This window comes from Salvia splendens, chromosome 8, assembly GCF_004379255.2.
Source record: "Salvia splendens isolate huo1 chromosome 8, SspV2, whole genome shotgun sequence".
NCBI lineage: Eukaryota > Viridiplantae > Streptophyta > Magnoliopsida > Lamiales > Lamiaceae > Salvia > Salvia splendens.
In genome coordinates, this window is record NC_056039.1 from 20,087,882 (window position 1) to 20,115,474 (window position 27,593).

At 36.9% G+C, this 27,593-nt stretch overlaps 1 protein-coding gene and 1 pseudogene across 1 annotated transcript; both read right to left on the reverse strand.

Annotated features, from left to right (window-relative positions):
• Nucleotides 1–6,302: 6,302 nt before the first annotated feature.
• Nucleotides 6,303–7,657, reverse strand: LOC121743392 (probable membrane-associated kinase regulator 4). Its single transcript, XM_042136685.1, has one exon. It carries the CDS (start codon nucleotides 7,491–7,493, stop codon nucleotides 6,567–6,569), a length of 927 nt encoding a protein of 308 aa, XP_041992619.1. The 5' UTR covers nucleotides 7,494–7,657; the 3' UTR covers nucleotides 6,303–6,566.
• A 5,757-nt stretch (nucleotides 7,658–13,414) lies between these two features.
• LOC121745901 lies at nucleotides 13,415–24,979 on the reverse strand (annotated as a pseudogene).
• Between the last annotated feature and the right edge of the window lie 2,614 nt (nucleotides 24,980–27,593).

The window sequence follows — 27,593 nt, forward strand, 5'->3', positions numbered from 1 at the left end:
ATAGCCGTGACCGCCACTGGTTGGCTGCATGCCTCCGAGCGAAGGATACCGTGGAGCGCTTGCTCGGAGTCATCCATAACCTCAAAGTCAACTCCCTCTCTAGAAAAGATCCAAATTTTCCCGGCCGTGTTAGTGCCTTTGAAGTTGAGTCCGAATAGCTTCGAATACAACTCCGGGTTTGGCGCGGTGAGTGGTTCCATTATTGCCATGAAAGAAATATTATGAACATTAATTAATCTTTTGATAACGTTGCGGGACGAAGTTTTCACAATACCCCGCACGTTCCAAAACAAAAGGTTACAAGACATAATTAATTGGATGAGGACTTACCCGAGCGGGATGGAGACCGCCCTGCTACATCCGTCTTCCGATCATTTTTGTGCTTTGAACTCTCGCCGAGGCAAGAGGCTACCTCCTCCCCCGTGTTCAGGATTGGGGCCACCACAATTTCCATTCCAATCACATCATCTTCCTCGAGATGATCCGTTTCATAGGCCTCATCCTCCATGAGTGCATGATATTTATTAATGCTCATGAAGTGATCTAGGTCCCCCTCGGGTGCCCTCGACCCTTCTTCCTTTTGACTCCTCGCCGGGTTGCCTCGTTTGATTGGAGAGGAAGGTCCGCTTGAAGCCTTGCGTGCGGGTCGGCCACGAGGTTGCCAACTCCCGTCCCCCTTAAAGCTCGACCATTCGGTCCCCTTGTGAGAACCTCCTCCACGCCCATTAGGTGTGAAATAAGACGGGTCCTGGTCGTGTCTCTCTCCCCATTGTCTTGGTTCAAGGACCTCCGGGATGCATGTGTTCGGGTAAGAACCATCCTCTTGAGCAACCGAGACCAAGGCCGAAGGAGAAGATTTTTTGCTTACCTCCTCCTTTTCCGGTCGATGCCATTCCGTGACAACCTTGTTTCCCTTATGTTGAGACGATTTTCCTGCCGTATTGTGACTTGTCTCCGAGTTCCTCTTCGCTAACGGGACGTTGTAGTTCCGCTTTGGCGGCTTCTCCTTATTACCCGAAGCATAACATGATGAGGCCGCATGACCCACATGCCGGCACTCCGAACAAAATGCCAGAATCTTATCCCATTTTATGCTTTGGATGGACACCCTACCGCACATATCCAAGATAATTTCCTCCGGAACCGGTTTGGTGATATCAATCTCCACGCAAATTCTTGCAAATGATAACCTCGACTTATTAGCCGTTGCACGATCAATTTGGATCGGATTTCCTAGGAGTTTTCCAATCGCAAACAATGCCGAATGATCATAGAGATGGATAGGAAGACCAATAAGATTACACCATATGGCTGCTATCGGTGACTCGCAATAAACATCGAAATCCGGAGTCCACTTGAAGACTCGCATTGGGTGTCTATCCACATACCACACCGGGGTATCCTTCGGACCATTAAGCATCCTCGCATAGTCATTAAGATCATCAAGTTGTATTAGCACATGTTTTGCGTTAATATATTTCCAATTCCAACCTCTAACGAACTTCATATTGTCTAAAGCTTTTTGTATTTGACTAGAGGCCGGAATGGAATGTGAAAACTTACCTACAATAGCAAACCCCAACGTGTCGGCCAATTGTTGTGTCTCGCTCCCGAAAAAATAGATCGACGGGACGCCATTGCTCGACGAAGCGAACCCCATGTTTTTTATCTTCTCTGGCTCAAAAATGTGATGGCCTTTCGGGTCCGGTTGGTTGCGAAGGATATCCGCCATCGACGGTTGTGGTTGCGGCCCTCTTTCCTTGTTCGGATTGAAAAGAGAGCCTTTGCCGAGCATGTGAGGCCCCCCCTGAGATCCCTTCTCCACCTGATTCGGCACCCCATGTTGAACTGCACCGGACGGGTCTTGCCCGTGTCTCGGCCTTCCCTTCAATGAAGACGCCTCCCCTGTTTCGAAAGTGCTACATAATTTCTTGGTTCGGCCCCTTTCGAGAGGAGGGAAGTGCTCGAGATACTCCTGGGTCGGAACAAGGCTTCTAGCGTGCTCAGCGGTTGGTTCGGCGTTATGGGACACGACCCCAATAATTGCTTGGGCCCTATTCGAACCTCGCGTATTGCCAGCGTCAAAATGTTGGAGGGGTTGTGAGGAAATTCGGTCCAAGTCCTCGGCGGAATCGAGGTTAGCTAGGTGCAAGAGGGATTGTTTTGGCTGCATATGTGGCTCCTCCATGCAACAATCACGTGAGCCAAGGATTGGGAAAGAGACCAATTGTCTTTCCTCAATGAAACTTGTCTTTATTGCCAAATCCGGAAAGTTGACTATAGTACCTTTTGTATGTTTTGTTTCCACACCCCCAAGCAAGCTAGCTCCCTAGGATGTACCATCTCATCAGCCCCCATAGCAACGGTCATATTATCGCCGCCTGAAGGTTGCGCCGTCGCCGGAGCCGGCGTGGAGTCGGGGTTCAAAGGTTCCAGCCGTTCGGGGAATTCCAACTCTTGGGGTTCCGGGTTACCTACCTCGAAAGGACCCTCCTCACCACCAGTTCCGTCCTTTGGAGGCTCGGAGTAGAGAACAATCTCCTTGCCGGTCAGCATCACTTCTTCCGGCGACTTCTCCTTCAACCGGTCCTGGCTACCTTCGCTACCTTGACTTTCCGCGCATCCCACCACCCCGTCAAGCTCTTCCATAAGATTTTTCTTGAGGCCGCTTGTCCGAATCCCCTCCCCGTCGTCGTCTTCGGCAAAAGATTTCTTGACGTCTGGTTTTGCCGACGGGGACGAAGACGCGTTGAATCGTTTCCTTCCGTTACCTTTCATCACCGGCCGCGGAGTGGATTTCCTCATTTTTAGCCGGTCTCCTACACTCCGGCGGACCTCCTTTTTGCACGCCGTCGCACTTGTAATGGTGTCGCCGGCGGATTGGAACAAGGTTCTCGTTGCATCACTTTCATCGGCAGCCGAATCGTCCATGGTCGACGTCCGGCTCCCCGCGTGTGGCTGGGTGGTTCCGGTTATCTTGTCCGACGGGAAAACCGCCCACCTCCGTTGGAGCAGACGTTCAAAGAGGCCAAGGTGGGATTGTAGAGAGAAGGAGGAGCCTCTCTCTCTTTCTACTACTTGTCGGACAGTCTTGCTTATGAACTGCTTGGCTTTGTCGATATGACATTATTCGATGCTCGGGCTTGCCGATATGATATTATTCGATGCTCGGCTTTGTCGATATGATGTTCGGCTTTAACTAAAAAATACAAGTTACATTTCAGGAATGTTGTATGAGAAAATGAGGTTGTGAAGGTTATGTCATGCGATGTTTTAGTTTTGAGAAATGTCTATTTGCTTGTCTAGCAAATGAGCATCCCTACGAGACCAATTATGTTTTAATAGAGTTCGAGTCAGATTGGGCAGTGAGTCCCTACTCAGACTAGTGTACACCTATGGGAGGATCGGGTGCCATCCCTCGAGTTGGTCAGTCCTTGACTCGGAATGTGGCCATATTTCCAGTTCACATATGTTTTAGAAGATGGGCTAGGGAGGGGAATGACCCTACTATGCCAGATGAGGTTAATCGAATTAGGGTCCTAGTGTGAGTAGCATCCCTGCTCGGAATAGTGTACATATATGAGAGATCGTGTGCCATCTTTCGAGTTGGCCAATCTTTTGAGTTGTGAAGGTGGCCACCCGGCACCAGAAAGGACAAGTATAGAAGTTCCTTAAATAAACCAGTCGATGGTTTATGCTTTATGAAATGTTTTTAGTGTACTCGGGTTCTTTCAAAGTTAAAAACCTGAGGTCACTTAATGGCAGCTTGGCAACAATTTTATTTTAATGTAAAATATTTTGTCTTGTGTTCACTAAGTACATCAAGTACTTAGCCTTGCATACGCTTTAAAAATGTGCAAGTTGAGCGATGACAACGATGGACGGTGTTGAGTAGAGATGAAGAATGTTCCCGATAGCATCGTACTTGGATGCATCGTGTCTTCATACATGACGTCGTTCGCTCTTGAACACTTCCGCTAAACACTACTCCCTCCGTCCCACAATAATTGTCACTCTTATTGTGGGCACGTGTTTTAATAAATGTAAAGAAGAGTTGGTTGGAAAAGTTAGTGGAACGTGATACCGACTTTTTTATATTGGTTTTATAATAAAATGTGAGTGAAGGTGGAATGTAGAACCTACTTACCATTTATTGTGGGACGGAGGGAGTATTTATTTTGAGTTCACCTATCATTGAGATACTATTCCATTCGACTTTATATATTTGCCGAGATGATACTCTGATTTTATAAATTCAAATTCTATTATTTCAAGTCATGTCCGATTATACGATTGTTCTCCCCCTTCTTCACCACTTCTTTAATCCTCCATTAATCGCGATCAACCTTTCCTTCTATCAATAGAAAGGGCGGGCGTGACAGATTGCAAACTAACCGACACACCAATAACTCAGAACAGTGGATCACAAAGTATTGAAGGAGCTGCATGACAGGGGAGATATCAAAGGTTAGTAGGAAAATCAATCTATCTCACACATACTAGACCCGACATAGCCTATGTTGTGGGGGTAGTTAGTCAGTATATGCATGCACCACAAGTAAGTCACTGAGAGGTTGTCCTGGAAGTTGTCCGTTATCTAAAAGGGAAAACAGATCGTGTGATTCTGTTTGCAAAGAATGGTCATTTGGACGTCCATGGCTATACTGATGCTGATTGGGCAGAAACCATGTTGATATAGAAGGTCTACGACTGGGTACTTCACATTCATGGGAGGAAATCTGGTGACTTGGAAGAGCCAGAAACAGAAGGTAGTGGCGCTCTCAAGTGTAGAGGCAGAGTTCAGAGGGACGAGATTAAGAGAGGTTTGGCCGAAATATTGTGATTAAAACAGTTGATGGCTGAGCTAAACCTCTAGTCATCAAAGACGTGCTGACTATACTGTGATAACAAAGCCACTGTCAGTATCTCTGAGAATCCGGTCCAGCATGATCAGACCAAACGTGTGGAGATGGAATGACAGTTCATTAAGGAGAAACTTAAAGGACAGTGGGATTTCCAATTGTTAAGTTAGAAGATCAACAGCTGACGTCCTGACAAAGGTGGTGAACTTGAAGAGCTTTCATGAAATTTTGAGCAAGTTAAGTGTTGAAAATCTCGTTACTTATTTTGAGAGAGAGTATTGGAAAGAAATCAAAATCCATACAATAAGGAAACAAATCAAGAATGAATAACGAGAATCAACTCATTGATTAGCTTACCAAGCTTGTATATTTCCTTGTACATTATTCCTTGGTCAATATAAGACATGTAAATCACAGTGATAGAATCAATACACGAGAATTAAACATAATACTTCGATCAAGTATCTTGCGTTTTCTTATTACAATTGTAAAAAATACAATCATCAATGAACAGACGGTTCATACTAAGCTACGCTAGTAAAAGTTTTCGTATAATCACCTTCCGATTTATATTACGGACCAGTATAGTTGTATAACTTTAAAAATATTACTAATAATAAAAGGAGTGTAGCTATGATGATAAATCAGGTCACAATCATCTAGAAATACATCAACAATTAGGTGCGCTAAAACGACATTATTGATCACCTAGTATGAGTTTTAGCAAGAATATCATAAATAATGTATAAGACAAAACTAAATAATTTCAGTAAGCACAATTTAGACATTCTATTTTAGTTAATAATCAATACAGAATTGAATAACCTTATTGATGAAACAATAATATTAATGACTATCTACATGGCATGATCAATTTTATATCACAAATTTCTCTCACCTCAACCATCACAACTTTTCATTACAACAAAGATATGAAGCTAAAGTTTTATATTGGCAAAGATAGTGATGGATATCAATAAATCAATGCCCATTTAATTTTGAAAAATACAATACTCAATAACGAAGCTTCATCCAACAAACCTAGTTATGTCCCAACAAATTTCCTTTTTAATGTCATGTCAAGTTTACATAGTCAATCAATGTGGTTGGATTTTATTTTCATTTTTATTAATTTAGTATCCTCTACATCTCGTTTTAGGTATGATATTTTTTTTGAGAAGTCTCAAATTAAGTGAGCCGTTTTTTTTAGTAGGAGTACTAATTAACTTTTTTTCTCGCTTTTTCTTACCCTATTTTATTCTATGTACGCTATAATTTAATCCACTGCACAAACTTTCTAAATTCTTATACCGAAATAGAAATAACTCACTTAGTCAACGATGAAGAGATTAACATGTAACAATACCTAACACGACAAAGTAGACGGCCAAAATGTATTTTGCAACAGTAACCTTGATTATAACTAATTAAACCACAAAAGAAATAAAATGATACTACTAAATCTTTATTTGGTCTCTAATTAAAAGATGAAAATCAAACATTTAGGTAATAAATTGACTTATCCAATCAAACCATTCTACCCCACTGCTCATAGTCATAGCTCAAACACTAAACTAATTAAAAAAAAAAAACACTAAACTAATTAAAATGTCCAACAACATTTTCTACAAAACAAAGCATGAATTATTTGTATAAAAAGAGAAAAAACTAACAAAGACACCTAACACAAAGATGTCATCACATTCACATATGACTTGTGCAAACTGATACTCTTTCTTCCCTGGCTTTGTGAGACCTCTTGCAGTGCGCAATAGCCGCCTGAATGGGGCTCTCAACCTCCGAGCTCGAGCCGATGCTCCTCTTCAAGGCCAGCACGTTCAAATTAGACGTCAAACATTTAGGCTTCGAGAGCTGTTTGATGGCCCCGGAGAATGATCTCCGGTGCCTCCCCCTCTGCTCTCCGTTGTACTTGATTTGCCCGAACGGTGCCACATTCTTGAATTGCTCGTTTTTCGTCTTTGAAACATCGGTAGCAGAGTGTTGGCTCATGCTCGTGCAGCCGGAGGATTTGGTGAAGAGGGACTTGATGTAGGAGGTCCATTTGATCTTGGACGAGGGAGACGAGGACGACTGTTTAATCATCTTCATCTTTGTCTTCCTTGTCCAAGATTTCTTGTCATGATTGGCAAGGATGATGTCCTTGTAGTCATGTGAGGTCAGCTCTCTGCTGACCTCGCATGACTCTGAGGGGGAGATGTTGCACGACTCGAAGGGAGTGGTGGCAACGGGAGTGGAGAAGGGCTCGTCGTCGTTGTGGAAGGGGGTGGTGGAGTGGAGGATCTTGTGGACCATCTCGAGGCGGGGCGGGAGGTGGAGGGGGAGGAGCTTCCCCATGTAGAAGAGCTCGTCCGCGGGGGATGTGGTGGCGTACAGGTCCCGGTCGGACGAGCTCGAGAAGCTTTGTTGGAATTCAAACTCGTTGTTTGAGGATTGGTTGAAGATGCTACTGTGGTTGTCCATGGATTGGTTGAAGATGCTACTGTGGTTGTCCAAGGATTGGTGGTGGTGGTAGTGGTCGATTTCTACTTCCATGTCTATGTAATCATCTTCTTGAGATGATGATGATGTTGATGATGAATCCGAGTAGGAGTTGTGGAGATCTTGTAGCATTTTTGCTATTGATGTTTGTGATTTTTGTTTGCTTGGTTTCTTAGTTTGTCTCTAGTATATATAAGGGAAAAGGAGGGGGGGAGAGGGTAGTGTATGTTATACTCTACTATATAAAATATCATGTCATACTTATATACTTATACTCGGTAGTGATAAAATACAAACTCTAAATATTTTACAAACTTCAAACTCCTCAATACAGTTTCAATACAGTTTCAATACAATGTCAACACAATATAAAATTTCAAGATTATGATGTCAACACAGTGTCAACATAACGTCAACGCAACATCAACCGTTGACACTGTGCTAACATTTTTTGTTGCTATTATTTTGTCATCAGTTGACATTTTTGAACGATCTAGATCATAATATAGAGTTTGTACAATATTTAAAGTTTGCTTTTGATTACATTTCTATAACCATATACGTAAAAAGAAAAGTTTTATACATGCATATGTGATTAACATAATGCAGTTTAATTGAATTTCATGTAGTATATGTTTTGATTTTGAATACTTTAATAATATAACTTGTGTTAAAAACTAATCGAGCAATAATTGAATGAAACTAAATATCAGTTGGATTGAATAATTTGAGCATTATTTAAATTATTTTAAATGGCATCATTGGTTTGTCATAGCCATCATCATTATATTGGTAATACTATTCTTTCACAAATTATGAACCATAAAACGTGCACGTGGAATAATAATTTTAATATAATTTCAGGAGACTTACTTTCCGACTTTTATAAGTATTTAATTTTGAGAGTTATATATGCATATAAGCGTGTGATTTGGTTTAAATGAAAATATTTATTATGGAGTATAAAATATTTATACTTAGAAAATTTAAGAACCGATTTTAATTCATCTATTTTGCAGCTAACCATCAATTTTCCCAATATGAATTCACCATGCCGCAGTAGTAGGTATTTTATACACTACTTTCAATATATGAGATACAATACTAATGTGTAAAAATACAATAAAATAATTTATAGAATTTTAGCTAGGTAGGGCAAGTCTCAATAGTGAGAGTCTATCTATTCTCTCCTTTATTCAAAATTTGTATTTATATGCATATATATTTTACCTACCTATGTATGTCATTATCAGTCATGAAGCAAATAACTAGAACACAATTAAAAAAGTGGGATATCTCGAATACCAATCAAATAGCATCTTGAAATCAACCTAAAAAGTAAATTGGCAACATGAACCAGGATTTAAGGAAAGCAAATAGAAATCATTTCAAGCATATGATGACAAATGAAAGTACTATAAAAAAATCGAGAGATCGCCTAAGTATGTCATTTACCTACCATTTTCATTAACGTTAATATAAATAAAGGCATCTCAAGAAACCTTTAATTGAAAACCACTTGTTTTGGTGGCTTATTAGGAAAATAAAAGGCAGAGGCATAAAGGCCCAATGGCTTTACCTTTTTCTTATATTGGTCTCCAAAATTTGCTTCTTTCAGCCTGGTTTTCTGCACCATCACAATAACTTATATTCTCTATTTATTTGAAATTCTTAATACTTAATTCACACATATTTTTACTTAGTCCTTTCCGTGTTGACACAAATTTATTCATAAATTTGTCCGTTTGTTGTCCAGCCTAGTGATTAAGTTATTAATTAATGTCTGAAAGCGAAGGACTTAATTTAATCTACCGTAGCATGTCTTCACAAACTTTAAAAAATGTTACACTCCTAAATTAATATATTTACTAAATATATACGATCATACTAGCCTGATAACACCTATTTATCATGTTAACTAATAACTTGATACTTCGAAAAACATAAAATGATTGTTAGTTTTCTTCAATAATATTAATTTGGTCTTACAAACATTTAGAGCAAACGCAATAACATTTTCAATTCTTTAATTTGATAAAAATATCATTATTGATAAAAGATTAAAAAAATTGTTTTAAGGGACGAATTGAGTATATATTGAATGAGAGGTGATCCAAACAAAAATTTAAATCCAAAAATACAGCTCAAATCTTGACCCTAGGATTAAGTGATCTAATAGTAAATAATTAACCAAAAATATGGATGGTCATTATTCGGCAATTTTAGGTCATATTATAAAATTCGAGTTTGATGTCATGTTAAGATCATTTTAGGTCATCTTTTGTTAGAATGACCTAAAAATACACTAACAATGACCTAAAAATGTCCTACATATAATTTTATTCTGCGTTTCTATATTTAAATCTCCAAAACCCTATATTAAATTATGCAAATTTATAACTGACTCGTCCTAATTTAGACTAGAGTAACCGCAAGTATACGAATATACGATGCTATAATAGTCATGGGGGTGTAAGAGTTTATATCCATATATGTTAATTGTTTAATCCTAATTACTAGAAACCAACTAATCCTACTATCTAAACAATCAGAAGAGAGTTTATTTTCTGACTCTACTAAATTGAAAGCATAAACAGAATTAAAGCAAATAAAATGTGGAAACCAAGAATTAAAGAAGTAGAAGAATCCTAAAGGTTCGATAAACAACTATCACGTGATTAATCAAATTCCAAACTATGCCAACTATGGTCTGAAAAGTTATTATACTATCACAAATGTAAAATAATGCCTTCCCGAAGTCCACAATTCGTAGGTTACAGCTTTAAAACTGAAGCCTCCAAGAAGTAAATTACAACTCCAAAAGTTCCTACGATTTTAGTTCTTCACTCAAAATTTCAATCACTCAGTCCAATATCAACTATTTACATTGTATTGACATTTTTTATTACTATTATTTTGTACAATATATAGATTTACATTTAATCACATCTATCCCTAAGTTGATTTCTCTATATCATAATTCTTAAAAGTCTACTTATATTTTATTATCATTAACACCATTTTGTTCAATCTCAATCATCAAATCCAATTTTCTTTTAAGTGAAATTAAATTAGTAACTATGTCCAGTTAGATACTAAATGAAATTAAATAATACTCAAAGTTTCTCTCATTGCTAAAGGGGTATAAATTAAACTTTTAGGGTTGAAATATGATACATCATTGGAATTATATAATAATGAAACACAATAATATAATTGATCTTTGAAGCAGGCTGAGAACCCGGTTTCAAGCTTTACCTACCTCTTTTACTGATTTTCAGAGACGTTTATTACCTTTTTTCTGCACAATTATTTGTCTTTTTCTATTAAAATAAATAACTTAAAGTAATTAACTAATAATATTTTGTATTCGTGTGACATCTTTATCAAGATTGCTTTTTCAATAAACTTTTAAGTATTAATCATAAAGAGCCCTTCGTTTGCTACAGAAGTCAAATTAAATAATAGTAATAATGTTAATATACAATCTGCCAAGGGAAAAAACACACACACTACACCATCCGACATTTTATGGTGGAGGATAAGCTCGAGACTTTTTGGTCCTATCTATATAGTATACATGTTTTCTAAAAATAGTCACAACATTAATATGTATATATTCTGTGTATTATATATTTAATTTGTACTTTATTTGAATAATTATAAAACCGTTATTGGTGTCATTCATTTTACAAACTATATATGTACTTCATTTGTAAATTCAATAATTTAATCAAATATTAATGTGGATTAAATATGAGCTTTGAGGAACGACATATTGCTTCTCAAGCGTGTGTATATGTCCGGGTTTCATAACCATAATGCAAGTTGAATGATACTTGGTGCAAAATTATATATTAACTATTTAAACTGATATTTTTCGAACTCTGGTCGGTATGCAAATTAAATGAGTTAGGAAAAAGTCATATGTACTGAAGGTTATGTCCGCACAAAATATCATTGTTTAGATTGTAAGTTTTACTCATTCAATTGGATACAAATTTTGATTGGTTCAATATTTGGAATGTTAGTTAATCTAAATGGAGTGTATTAAAGATTTATGCAACTAATTCTTTTCGTGCAATTCTCTATTTTTCTCTCGGTCTTATTCCCCTCGTTTGCATATAGTATTCTCGGTATTATTCTGTCTAGAAGATGTGAATCGAGAGAGGGATGGTAGAGAGATAGAGATTCATATTTCCCTCGCTTGCTTATAATATTCTTGGTATTATTTCTGCAACGACATATTGCTCCTAAGTAACTAGTGTTGCGATCTTATATTTTTTGCTTCTCCAACTGACTAGACCCCCACCCCCCAAACAAAGATGAAATATCCAAGTATTGATCTTCTATCAATGGAATTCATTGCCTAGTCTGCATTTGTATACCCATATATATATATATATATATATATATATAGGAGAGTGATCAATGTATAACTAATTTTAAGTGTATAACTAGAGAACAAATTTCAGCCACACATCTTAATACTTCAAATTAATCTTATGGCTTAGTTATTTTTACATGTTTTAAATAAAAAGTAATTAATAAGGGCATTTTTGGAAACCATATTAAACTCCAACGTCTCCTTCAAATTTCCAACTCTAATTTCCAACGTCTCCCCTCTCTTCCTCCTCTCCCCAGCCTCTGCCGCCGAGCTCAACACCACCCGCCGCACCCTCGCCAGCGCCGCCCTTGTGCGAGAGGAGGATCCCAACGGAGAGGAGTGGGGATTCCGGCGGTCAGCTCTGCCCCCAGCAGTTCATGTACATGACTTGCCGGAGAGAATCGTCGGCCTGCCCCCTCCTCTCGCCGGATCCGACGCGGTGGCGATTCCTTCCATATCGGTGCTGGAGAAGAGGCGATTCCTTCCATATCAGTGGCGATTCCTTCCATATCCTTGACTTGAGTTATTGATGTGAAACTACAATCAACCTTCTTTGTATTGAATGGGGAGTAATTATTTATCCCTATTTTGGAGAGGTTTAATTTATGATTTTGCTAATTAATGACTTTCATTAGCTCCGAAAAATCTCAATTTTTAAGCCATTTTGATTTGATAATGTTTAGATTATTCAACATTAAAATAGTCCAGACTCCAAAATTAGTTTACTTGACATTAATTTTATCGGGGGAGTATATACTACGTGTAAACGATAGTCTAAATTTACTTGCAATAAAATTGATTTTGTCATATAACTGCCAACATTCATAGTAAAAGATGTATCGAACAACAAATCAAACATCAAACATTCAGACTGAGTTTTTCATATACTCATGAGATGCAATTAAATACATCATACATAATTTAAATCAACATCAATATTAGAATGATTTTACTTCACTGTTGTTAACAAAACACATCACTCTTATTATGATTTTACTTCATTCTTGTTTACAAAACACATCACTCTTATTATGATTTTACTTCACTGTTGTTTACAAAACACATCACTCTTATTATGATTTTACTTCACTCTTGTTCACAAAACACATCACTCTTATTATGATTTTACTTCACTCTTGTTCACAAAACGCATCACTCTTATTATGATTTTACTTCACTCTTGTTCACAAAACGCATCACTCTTATTATGATTTTACTTCACTCTTGTTCACAAAACGCATCACTCTTATTATGATTTTACTTCACTCTTGTTCACAAAACACATCACTCTTATTATGATTTTACTTCACTTTTGTTCACAAAATACATCACTCTTATTATGATTTTACTTCACTCTTGTTTACAAAACACATCACTCTTATTATGATTTTACTTCACTCTTGTTTACAAAAGATAGTGTCAATGTGGTTAGTGGGAATCTGAGTGATGTTAAGCAGTGATAAAATTAAATGATGGTTCACAATTGTGTTAATGGGAAGCCAAATCGACTAATTGTACTGTAAAGACGCTCAAATGAAAATCTGGTTTGTTAATCAGTAGGGAATTTATGAGATGGTGGTTCATCATACATCATGAGTTGCTATCAATTGATATAGTTGCGTGAGCTGGAAAACAGTGTCTTCGCCCAACTCTCTCTCTCTCTCAATCACGCACACAGATAGGAAGATCCCCCATTCGCCATGGCTTCCCTCGCTTCCACGCTCTTCTTCTCCACCTCCCTCCTCACGTCCAAACGATTCAGGTCAAGCTGCATTTCATCAAGCACCTTGGATGCAAACAGCAGACAGTTGATCCTCCTCTGCTGCACCAGCTTCACCGTGATCTCATCGTCCACGATCCGCACATCAACCTCCGTGTTCTTCGATTTCCTGGGCAGCCACGATGATCCACCCTTCGATTTCGTCGCACGCCTCTTTCTCTCCACCAGAACCTTCAGCTCAGCCACAGTCGTCTTCAGCTCCTTGATGTAGCCTCTGTCAATCTTCACTCACCAACAAATAGTGATTTTCTAGAACAGAGAAGAGGAGAAGAGGGAAGAAGAAATCACGGTTGTTTTTCAAATGAAATCAATTTGGCGACCTAACCTGATTTTGGTATCAAGCTTTTACAAAATTACCATAATACCCCCGCCTTGTTATTATGGAGTAAATTTATGATTGAGGAACTAATTTCTCCTTAAATTAGAAAATTACATGTATTAATACTAGCCATTGATTTTCTTGATCTTGTGGCTATGATTTGTTCTCTAGTTATAGGTTTAAGGGGCTTTTGCCCTAGATCACTACTATATATATATATATATATATATATATATATATATATATATATATGTATGTGTGTGTGTATGAGAGCGTTATTCTCCTATTCATCCCTTAGATCATTTATTCTTCTTAATATGGGTCGTTAGATCTCATTCATCAACGGTCCAGATGATCTGCATTATTACACTATAATGGTGCATTATTAGTCGGTGTGCATTATTCAATTAAAAATCTGCATTATTACACTATAATGGTGCATTATTAGTCGGTGTGCATTATTCAACTGAAAATCTGCATTATTAAATGACACGTGGCACCAATCTAACCGTCGGATGACAAAATCGAGGGGCTGAGATTAAAAAGAACAAAGAACAAAAGATACAAAAAGAAAAAAAATGAATACATCCCTATATATATATATATATATATATATATGGATGTATTCATTTCCTTTTTGCATATTTCCTCCTTTTTCCTTCTTGATCTCAGTCCCACAATTTTGTCATCCGACGGTTAGATTGATGCCACATGTCATTTAATAATGCAGATTTTCAGTTGAATAATGCACATCGACTAATAATGCACCATTATAGCGTAATAATAATGCACACCGACTAATAATGCACCATTATAGTGTAATAATGCAGATCATCTGGACCGTTGATGAATGAGATCTAACGGCCCATATTAAGAAGAATAAAGGATCTAAGGGATGAATAGGAGAATAACGCTCCCCTATATATATATATATATATATATATATATATATATATATATAAGAGATCTTCCCTCTTAAATAATATAATACTTGATATCACATTGTGCCCTTCAAGTATCACACGATCCACAGAGTGTGCCCTTCAAGTGTCATACGATTCGCAGAGCTGCATCTATGTGTTTTTCTTATAGTCCATGTATAAACTGACTTACTATACATACTCCATATACAATGTCAGGTCGTGTATGTAAGAGATATCTCAACTTTCTAACTAGTCGTTAATAATTTCTCAATCTACCATCCTATCTTATTAAACAACCTCAACCCATTGTTCAATATGATTGGTGTTTCTTCGTTTTGCATTCTAGTAGACTTGTTTTAACCAATAGATAAAAATATATACTTTTTCTAACGTAAAATATTCTCGATACTTTTCTTTGATCTCAATATTTTGTTTTTCAATGAAATAAATGAGTGCTCCAAGATCTTTCATTTCAACTTTCCTGAATCGATTTATTCTCAAGTTCTCGATCTCATACGTGTCATCTACATATATAATTTAGACAATTTACCTTATCACCTCTTTGTTTGAAGAACAAATTCTGGTTTGAGTTACATTGTTTATACCTATTGTAACATGGCGTTACAAAACTTTCCAAACCATACCCTTGGTTATTGTTTCAAACAATAGAGACTTTTCTTCAATCGACAAACTTATTTAGCCCAAACACCTTTAGGTAACCTGGTGGACTGCATGTATTCTTCCTTAATTCTTTGTGTACAAAAAGGTTTGTTTCATCAAACTGTAACTTACAATCTCGTTTAGCAGCAATCGAAAGGAGCACTCTGACAGTAGCCATATTGGTCTACGTGTATCCTTTTTCCACTAGTATCGATTTATACCTCTGAAGCGATCCATCTGCTCGTCGTTTGATCGTAAAAATCCTGCGACACCCCATAAGTGTGTTTCCTTCTAGTAGAACACATCTCTCCAAGGGCATCCAACTGCTCTTCGTTTAATTAGGGCATCCATTACCTTCATCATAGCAATTCTCCAATGTTCAGTTTCGAAGCTTCTTCAACCGAATGAGGTATCATATTTTGCGTTTTTAAATACTCAAGCCATCACTCATCTTGTGTTTAACATAGAATAGCGAGATTTTCTTTCGTTCCATTCTCAAGAGTTCTTTCCAGGAGGAATGCCTTTTGTACTTCTTCAAGGTAGAGTATATCATCCATTATCACCCTCAATTCTCACGTCATACATATAGTTCTCATCTAACTCATTTCAGCAGTCATGGCAGACCTCAATAATAGGTGTAGGACTATGGTAGTCATTTTGTACCTCAGGAGTATCAAGGGAGGATGAACTTAGGTCATTGTTTCTGAGCTCTACTGATGTGATTCATATTTGTTTAAAAAATGTGTATATATGATTTTATTATATCGTACATGTTGTTGATAATGCTTGTCGATGAGTGAAAGCAATTCCAACTAAAACTAATAATTCTAAAGTGGTAACAATGTTTGTAAGAAAGAACACTTCTTGGATTTGTTTTTGGAACACTACATATTTGTCGGAAGGTCTTTCTTATTTCTAAATCCAAAGGCGCGTAATCATGCACTACATGCATAAATCCAAAGGCGAGTGACTAAAACAATGAAAATCCGAACCATTATTATCATCCTTATTATCTGTACGTAAAAGTATTCCTTGACAACGACGCAAAAAAAAAACTTGATGCTCTTTTAAGTACACAATGTAGATCTAATATAACTAAAGGTCGGTATCATATACTTATCAAACACGGGAAATAGTTTTACAGATTGTCTACTACATACTCAGCTTCATATACTGTTTAGAGACACATAGGTTTTTTTTGTTCAATTTGATTAAAAGTAGGTAACAATTAAAGTACATAAGAACAATACCTAAAAGCAAATAAATGTTGGTTTAGAATTTAAAAGAATTAGAGAATTCTAGGGATTTGATTTCTAAAGTTAAGTTTATCAAATAACGATTATGATATCGAAAATGCGATTACATGTTTACCAGGGCTGGTCACAAAATTATTCCCATTGACCGGTGAACCTGGATTATTAACTTAAGGTCGCGAATCTAAAGTAAGTAACTCCAAACAAATGAATTAGACCTTTAAAATGCCCTCACCTTTGGTTTTCATTTTTTTTACGATATTAACTATAGTGATGTCAATTCCAATCTAACATATGGATCCTCTCTCGACTCTCCCACATGCCATTAAATCATTCAGACGACCTTTGTCAAGCAACCATAAGTGTTATCCCACATAATTGAACAAAGTAAATGAAGTGTTTTAGATATCAAAAACTTAAATTTATATAAACATAAGTGCTATTCACAATCCATGGAATTCGTACAGATTAGTTAACCATAGACAAAGTAAAAAAATCTAGACATAAAAAAATAATAAGATAAAACCCGAAAGGATGAATATTGAAGTGTTATGTCTTCTCTTGTCTTGCTTCAATCTCAAGTGGTGAACGAATGATGATGGAATTTGGGAGTGGAAATATATGGAACGTGGAGAGGAATTATGAACTTATTCAATGATGCACCATTTGGAGTATTTATAGACTTGGATACTCCTACTATTATTAGGAAACAATTATGACCCCAACAGGTAATAACTAGCTCGAATTAGGGCTAAACCAGTCCTCGTAGCAGACCGCTTACATGGTGTCAGCCGGTTGCTGATTGCTTTGGAAATTTTGTGTTGATATCGGCATTTCCGTAACGGTCATTGAATCTTCAAGGACTGATGGTGCACTCGGCATCCGCTGACTTTAGCGGACCGCTGAACTTGCCTGTTGGAGCAATTCTTGAAATATGACCTTTTTGTACCATTTTCAAAGTTTTTTTTATGCATTTCCAACAAAACACTTTAAAATACAAAAATGTACTCCCTCCGTCTCAATAAATATGAAACATTTGCTTTTCGGTACAAGATTTTATGTAGTGTTATTTTGTGAGTTAAGAAAAGAGACTAAAGTAAGAGAGAGGGAAAAGTAGATAAAGTTATTTCTATTTTAGTAAACGTTTCATTTTTAATGGGACAACCCAAAAAGGAAACGTTCATTTTTAATGAGTATGACTTAAGAACATATTTCACATGCAAACATTCAAAATGAACCAATTATAGGCCTTCAAAATCTTTCTTTATCATCTATAGAATTGAAGCATATGTTGTATCGAATTGTGATTTCCAGAAAGCGGGGGAAGAAAGACTTAACTACCTTAATCTGCTTAATGAATTTCATATGGAAGCATGTGAGAGCTTACCGACTTACAAAAGAAAGGTATAAATTATAACATTAGGAAAATAGAAAAAAATACAAATAAAAAAATAATACTAGAATGACATAAAATATAATATAAGGAAAATAGGATGAAAATGAAAAAAGTAAAAATAACATTAGGAAAAAAATTATTTCAATGTGTACACAGAAAAAAAATAGAAAAAAATACAAATAAAAAAATAATACTAGAATGACATAAAATATAATATAAGGAAAATAGGATGAAAATGAAAAAAAGTAAAAATAACATAAGGAAAAAAAATTATTTCAATGTGTACACTGTGGTATGTGTAGTGTATGTATGTATTCAATGAGTGTGCAGTGTACCAATTGTGTGTATGTGTGCAATGTGTGTGTTTAGTGAATATCATTGTATGTGGTGTGTGTGTATATAATGTGTATGTGTGTGTGAAGTGTGTATTTTGTATGTTCTGTTTGTATTGTATGTGTAGTATTTAGGTGTTGTGTGTGTATTCAATGAGTCTGTGTAGTGTGCATTATGTGTGTGTATAATGTATTAAGTGTGCATGTATATTTAGTGAGCATGTATATTTAGTGAGCATGTATATGTGTGTATTGTGTATTGCATGTGTCGGCGCACACGAACTATGTGTATTAAGTGAGTGTGTGTTGTGGATGTGTGTGCATATAGTGTGTGTAATTATTGAGTGTGTGTTGTGCATGTGTGTGTTATAGTGTATGTATTAATTGAGTGTGTGTGTTGTGGATGTGTGTGCATGTAGGGCGTGTATTTATTGAGTGTGTGTTGTGGATGTGTGTGCATGTAGGGAGTGTATTTATTGAGTGTGTGTTATAGTGTGTGTATTAATTGAGTGTGTGTGTGTGTTGTGGATGTGTGTGCATGTAGGGCGTGTCTTCTATGTGGTATAGTGTGTGTATAAAGTATGTGTGTGTGCAGTGTGTGTGTTTGTGTTAGTATAATATTTTTCAAATTCAATTTTATATCAGTTACTTCATTAACCGAATTCCCACTTCATGTACAAAACAGACTTGATGTGATTTTTGAAGCACTGAATTGTGGATGCCCTAAGCACTCCTCCGAATGTTAAATCCCATTTGTTTTTTGTAAATAGTCACATTGACCATACCTTGAACATTATTCTTCATGGAAAGCCTTTTTTCACCTTAAATCACGCAAATGAGCGCCCAGCTTTTCTCGTTATAAATGTGCCGGCTTTGATGATTTGGGACAAACACCATATCAGATAATCTTCATTGCAACCCTTCATTAGGTCATTATCAAATCAAATGTGTGTCTGAGAGTAACCCAAAGGGCAATTAAGGGACCAAATATTTTCCAACTATAGAAAAGAATTAAATGAGACCACAATTCCCACCAACGGAAAAGACCCCCACAAAATCCGGTTTACTTCTAAGGCTAACATGTAGACCCTTTGAATAGCAACTTTCTTTCCATAATTGCCAGCAGCCCATGGTGGAGGAACGCGACTTCACAAATATTCATATCTTGCCTTTTGTGTCCACCATTTTTACAGATTTCAAGCCCACCATATTCTGCTTCCCATTTGGAAAATGCTTGTGCCCATACCATAATAATTATGTTCTTGCAAAGGCCAACACTATTACAACTCCTTTTTCATATTTTCTATTGTTTATCCACAATTAAATATCCATAGAAGTTTATGTTCCTCCAATACATACTAGAATCCATTGTATTATATTAACAGTACTAGTGTTTGTATTGGAATTTATATATACTAATTATATTTTGGACCCATAATAAATAGAAATTGAAAATACAATCGATAGAGAAAAGATAAAATTCCGGAGATTCCTCAACGTAGAATGTCTCAAAATACATATAAAAATACTTATTTTGATGAGAATAAAAAATCATACAATAATCATAGTATTAGATTTGATTTATTATAGAATAATCTACCAATATATTAGTACATACATAAAATTTTATTGACAGAGTAAAATTTTGTTTATTTCACATTTTCATTCCTACAAACATTTATGGTTTTTGAAAGAGTTTCATTTTGTTATAGACCAAACAAAGTTAGACCTACTTGCATATATATAAAATCATCCTATCATTAAAAACGAGAACTTATTAACAATAGATATAATTAAAAAAATCAATATAAAAAGGCATTATAAGAGTACAAGATGAGATTGTTAGAAAACTGAGTACAAAATAAAAATTTGTCGCGTGTAATGCCACGCAACTCAAATAAAAATAGGAGGAGATATGTACGAGTAAATGAACTGCGGAAAATAAAAAGGAATTACAAATAAACAAAAACTTATGAAAAAGTCAAGTCGAGTCAGCAAGAAGATATATGTTCTGATAATGCTCTCGTATTAGACATGTCTCCAAAAATGATACAACTTCATCTCGTTTGTAGTAGCATTACTAACAGAATGAGCTTTGGCCAACTAGAAGAGACAAGGGCAAAGCTTCAACAATGAAGACGTAGATAGAGTTATTTCATGCTAAGTGATGTAGTAAAATGAAGTGTTGAATTATGGAATGACTAACTATTTATAGATGTGCTCGAATCCATTGGGAATCCTCTAGAGTCAAAGCAGATTCAAATCTGCCCCAGTTGGCAAGTAATGGCCTAGGGTTACAAAAGTTACAAGCGTCTTGCACGGACGTGTGCAGATCAGGATGCACCTAGACATGTATTCGCTTAAGTTAGCGTCCAAAGTACATACGTGAATGTCCCGATCGATGTGCACCCATACATCTAGACTTCTACATGTAAATTTTGAAATGTAATCTTATATTATTTGGCTACGTATCAAATACAGGGTTGGACAATATCGTTGTTAGGCAACGTGTCAAATAAACATCTCAAGAAAACTGCAGTCACGTTCAGAAATTCGTAACTGAAGATCTAACTGTTCAAATTCAATTTCCTTCAGTCAGAATGAAGCTCCACGGGTCTTCTACCTCCAGTTAAAATTTCAAGTCGATCGGACAACACTTGGACCTCCGATCATGATAAAAACCGAGACTGCGCAGTGCAAAAACTCAGAGAACGCTCTTTTCTCTCTTCTTTCCTTCTACCCGTTTTTCTCTCTCTCTTCTCTCAATATGGAGAGCTCCTAAACTCTTGGTAGAGTATTTGTTAGTTCACCATGGACCTATTTAACTAAATAAATGGGCTAATACCATATAGGTCCTTTTTCCACAAGTTGGGAGCCCTAATCCAGCACAAACTTTACCTCCTTGTGGATCGACACTTTAAATACTACAATTGACGTTATATTCTTATAGCTAAGTTGTAAGCTTAGAGACATTTTATCCGGCTTGTCTAAGGAGTTTTAGCAGCATATCTTCGCAAATTTTACAACTTTCATTTCTTAGAATTTATACAAACTTAGCTATTAAATAAAAATCAATTTTTACATGTTTCTATTTAATTCTAGAATAAATCAAACTTTACCTCCTCGTGGTTCGACACTCTATTGCAACTAAGTTGTAAGCTTAGAGACATTTTAAATAAACTTGAGTGTTATTGCACACGAAACAAAAACTCTAATTTTACGCAGCACGCATTATACAACATGCAATTTGGTAGAACCTCAAATGGTGATATTAGGAGAAGTCGGTCCAGCCTAAAATTGTGAAGTTGAATATTTTTGAAAAGATCAATAATGATTCCACATTTAAACTTGAACCCCTGCAACATTGGATACAGGAGAATGATCTCCACATCATCGTCGAGTTACCTTGAATAAAAGATTATGATAAAAATGTACTGCTTAAATGAAAATTCTGTCCAATTAGTCTCGACATCCCTATTTGGTTAAGATGATGGATGTTAGTTGAGGCCAAAAATTTTATGGCCCAAAATGGATTCGTTAAACCAATATAGTCTATTAGTGGTATTCACCATATCAACCCAATCTTACGCACACACAGATAACGATACACCACAAACAACCGAACCAACGAAGAGAGAACCCATGGTCCAAAAAGCTCAAACATGTAATGGTTATCTAACAAATAGTAACAGAACAAACTCAAAATGCTTACTTTCTCTTGTTTAGCCAATTTCCTAAGAAGTAATATATTGCCAAGGTTTTGTTTATGTACATATGAACAGTATAAATCATGTGTAGAAAACTGACATTAACATGAATAAAGAAACGATACAGATTTGCCATATACAGAGATAAAGTGTAAACAATGGGCTCTAAGTTCTAACCTTATTTCTATGAGATGTATATGCTTTCACCACTTTGGTGTAGTCGCAAACATGACCCGTCCTCGGACAAGTGGTTATCCTATTGTTTTGCTTTGCCATGTCCTCACGAGCATGTACGACAGAAGACAGAGATTAGAATCTTCACTCAAAGATTACAAATAACCCGATTATCTAAACCGACAGCAGACCTTTGTGCTGTAAACATAGCCGTTCGGCAAAACAAGAGGTGGATTCTCAGTATCCATTAGCTCTTTAGTTATGTAGCAAACAAGCTTTGAGTGGTGCTGCTTTGAATAGGGAAGTGGCTGTGCTAGTTTGCGGAATGCCTCCTGTGATAGTGGATCCTCCTTCGTGCAAGCATCTTCGTAACAGAATCTAAGCCAAGTCAAGGCTAAAACCAATGCACACATAGAAACTACTCGTCCAAAATTATCGTTATACGTTAAAGAAGATACAACAGCACTTATACTAAGATTAGATTCAGTCGGTAGAAACATCATTCAGAAGTTTTATCGTATTCAAACTACAATTTATGGAAAGCATGCATCCAATTACAAAGTAAGGATACGGGGCCTTCAATGCAGATAGGCCAGCTTGTAGATATATATTCAACAAAGGCTCAAGAGTCATTCCATACACTCTACAGAATTCTCGCTTAAAGTGATCAGCCAGAAAATCCCAATGCTTTTCATCGAACAAGATCTGCAAGAAAGCAATGGAGATCGATGTCTAGTTCACTTATTTGGAGATATCAACAACCATTACTGGTCTGACCTTGTAAAAAAGACAGTCAGTTAATGTTACTTTTGAAAGCAAGGGTTGCCATAACACGCTGCAATTCGCTCATATGTGTAGTTCCCCAAGGCGCTAGATACTTTCGATAATAAAATATAGCTCTCATGTTGTCATCAACTCTAACCAACTCAATGAATTCTTGCAATCTCAACTGGAACTCAAATATGCTCTGCAACAACATCTAGAGGTTTAGTGTGTGTAAACTGACACAGATCAACTGATGAAGTGCAAATAAAATGAAACTGTACAACAACACAAGTTAATATTTACAGTACAGAATATTTTATAGGCAAATGGCTGACAGATCAGGTGACAAGAAGAAATCGCTACTCCCACCATCCCAACTAAGATGACACACTTTCCTTTTTAGTTTGTCGTTGTCCCAACCAAGATGACACATTTCTATATTTGGTAATTTTATCTCTCCAATTAATACACCCAACCACTTCTTTCACTCTCCATTTACATATTCAAATCTCTTTCTCTCTCCATTAAATACTCCCATCCACTCTTTTTCTCTCTAATTAACCACATTAACCAACACCTCCTAAAATTCCGTGCCGACTAAGAAATGTGTCATCTTAGTCGGGATGGAGGGAGTACTATTTATTTAAGCTATCATGCATGTTTCATGTTTGTAAGCGAATTAATGTCACTCAGCAATGGCCATATGACAAAGTATTATAAACTCAGGTATTAAACAACATAATCAAATTCGAAAAATGGCAGCATAGCATTTGAAACATAGATTGGATCATAAGAGGATCTATTTCTTCAAATTTATCTGGTCATTTTTGCTTGTTTCATTTCTTTACCTATTCTTCTCCTTTTACCTTCTTAGAATTAATAGCAACTCCTGTAGCTCCAATGGGTGCTTGAAACCAAGATGAAGATGAACACACTGAACACTCATTTTGTTAAAATAACTCATCATTGTAGGACTAATTTGGAGATTTGACAGCCTAGGATACTAAAACTCTAGCAATTATATCAAAGTACAAAATATTTGAGATGTCTTAGCATCGAATAGAAAACATTTTACTTCACCAAATACCAATAACATATTGCAATATTATACATATAAGAACTTTTGATCCAAGCCATCATGATAACATGCTTCTTCATGCCAGGCATTTGGAGAAACTAATAAACCCCTTCCAACCGAGACATTTTACTTTGCTATCAGAAAAGAAAGAAGGTGGAGAAGACATGTAGAACACAAGCTACCTTTGACTTCTTTAGCCTAGACTTGTTTTCAGCACACCATGCTAGAGCAGGGCAAACCTCATTCTTTTTAAGAGCATCAATAGCCTTTTTTGCTTCAAGAAACACATCTGTATCAACAAGATCCTACGAAGACAGACAAAAAAACCATCTGGATGTCAATGCGATTGCAGTAGGAGGAGTCAATGACCATCGAGGAAATAGCTGGACAAAACTCAAACAACATCTTGTATTTTCCCTATTTGAAAAAGTAACCAAAGCCAAATCTTCATAATATGCTGAAAATATCTATTCCATTATTTTACATTAAGATGCTTCTTAGCCAGTGCCGGGTGCCAGAGCATAAATCATGTCACATTTTTTCACGATCAATGAATGATGAGATAGTAAACATATGAGTAGATATAGCAATTACATCAACCACCTTAGAGATAGTGTGAGATGATGAAAATAACCTCAATGTTGCTGGTCTCTGCAAGCTTTACAGCCGTGTCATAATATGACATCCGCAACATGTAATCAACAAGTATCGTCTTCAACCGTATGCTATTCCACTCTGACATGTTTTCCGGTTGCAGATGTTCCAGACGAGTCTGACATTTTTGCGCTTGTAACTGCTCCGTCCGACTTCCATCTTCCAACTGACTCAACAACCAGAAACTCATGTAAAATGGCTTATTGCCAAAACTAATCAATTTAACACGAGTATCCCGACTACTATCGCGACTAAAACTTAATGATTTGTGTATAATTAACCTATAGAATGACAATTACAACATGATCAATAGAACACAAATCAACCAAAAACATGAAATCAAATTAATTGTTGCATGCACAATTATCTCGAGCAATATTCGTATGTGCATGCAACATAGCTAGCTGCGTGGTGCGGTGCACGTGGCGTAGTTAATTACTAGATATGAATAAGCTTATGTGGATCAATAAGTAGCACATGGTTTAACCGAGCTGGCAGGCTGAGGTGGCAGAGTGAGGTGGCAAAGAAGGCGTGGGGCGCGTGATCGGATGCATATAAAAGGGACCACAACACCATCTTCATGTCATGTTATGCTATGTGTATGTTCATGAGCTTAGATCGTGGATCTGAAGCTATATCCTCTGTTTCCTTACGTTGCATTGTATTTGTTGATCGTTTACGTTTGCATTAATATAATTCCTCTTCGATTGTTCCTTTCTGCATTAATTTTATCGATTGTGGTTTGTTGATTTACGTTGCGATCTACAATTGGGAAATCACGGGGTAAGGTCGTAACAAGTGGTACTCAGAACGTTCGATCTCCGGACGTTGGAACGGTAACGCGAGGGGCGGAAATGGAGAAGAAGGTGATGGAAGCGATGGAGCAGAGAGTGGGCGAGATCGTTGAGCAGGAGATGCAAGCTCAAGGAAGGAGAATTAAGGAGTTAGAGCAGGCAATCGCTGCGATTAATTTGTAGAACCAGAAAAATTAATCGGTGATGGATGGCGAAGGTAGTAGCGGCTAGGGGTGAGCAAAAAAACCGGAAACCGAATATCCGAACCGAACCAAACCGAAATTTTGAAATTCGGTTCGGTTTTAAAAATAAAAAAATTTCGGTTATTCGGTTCGGTTCGGTTTGGGCGAAGAAAAAAACCGAAAAACTGAAAAACCGAATTATATATATATTCTATTAATTTAATATATTATATATAATATATATTCTTTTAATATATTCTACTATATAATATATATTATATGTATTATTAATTTTATATTATATATAAATATTCTATTAGTATATATAAAATAAAATAAAATACACATATATAAATATATATTTATATTATATTTATTTTTTTCAGGTTTTTTGGTTTTTTTTCGGGTTTTTCGGTTTTGTTCGGGTTTTTCGGTTTTTTAAGTTCGGTTTTCAGTTTTTCGATTTTTCGGTTTTGGTTCGGTTTTAGCAAAAAACCGAACCGAAACCCGAATGCACACCCCTAGTAGCAGCGGTAATTGGGGTGAAGGGAGAAGCGAATGGGGCAGATCCACACGCTACGAATTTCATTAATTCGACGGATATGGATTTGATGGGTGGGTGATGAGAGCTGAGTATTTTTTTTCAGGTGGCGAAGGTGCCGGAGGAAGAACGAGTGAGCGTTGCAGCGATCCACCTCGAAGGGAAGGCTCTACAATGGTACCGTGGATTCGAGAGTTTGCATGGAGACATGGCTTTTGCGACTTGGCAAGCTATGCTTCGGCTTTAGCAGCTCGTTTTGGAGCTCATGCATATGAAGATCCGTTGGCAGATCTTAGGAATCTTAAGCAAAATGGCACGCTGCAGGCGTATATGGATTCATTTGATGAGTTGTACCTGAGAGCGGGTATTAGAGAGTATCAGGCGCCGAGTTTCTTCTTATCTGCGCTTATTGATGAGTTGCAGATGCCAGTGCGAATGTTTAGGCCTAATGGCTTAGTAGAGGCATATTCATTAGCCAAGCTGCAAGAGTTGACTGTGAGAGCTTCAGGGGATGAATCGAGGGGAGTTCAGAGTGGTGTGCCTACGGGTAGCAGCTACTATTCGAATAGCAAACCCTTAACAGTCACAGCCACAAGCAAGCCAATAGGAAATGTGAGCAATTGAAATGGGAATAACAAAGATAATGGCCGTTTTGGGGGAATCAGGGCAAGTACAAATTTATCACCTAAGGAGATGAATGAAAAAAGGGCAAAGAAGGAGTGCTTTTGGTGTCCCGAGAAATTCACTCCAAATCACCAATGTTCGAATAGGAAATCCTATGTCATACAACTGATATAGAGGGAGGAGGTAGTGGATAATGATGAGCCGGAAGAAAATGGAGAGGATGTAGAGGGAGAGGAAACTGACCTACCACTATCAATGCACGCAGTGTGGGGGAAAGATGAGCCTCAAGTAATGAGAATCAAGGGAATATATCAGAAGAGAGCACTCAAAATACTGATAGACGCAGGCAGCACTCATAATTTCTTGAGTGCAAAAACAACTGGGATGATCAATTGTGACTTAACTCCAGTACATTCTAAGGAAACTCGGTCAGATAATGCCCTCAGTGGAAGGAAATTTTGGTTGTTTATTTGGAGATTAGTGTAGAAGAGTTATGGCCTGCTCTTAAGCAAGACTTGGAGGCTTATGCAGAGCTGTTTGAGGAGCCCATGAAGCTACCTGCACAAAGGCAGCAAGATCACAAAATCGTTCTTAAGGAAGGGGAAGAAGCTGTCAACATAAGGCCTTATAAATATGCAGCTCGATAAAAGGATGTGATTGAAT

Excerpts from the sequence above, each read along its gene's own strand:
- LOC121743392 (XM_042136685.1), bottom strand. The coding sequence starts at position 7,493 with ATGCTACAAGATCTCCACAACTCCTACTCGGATTCATCATCAACATCA.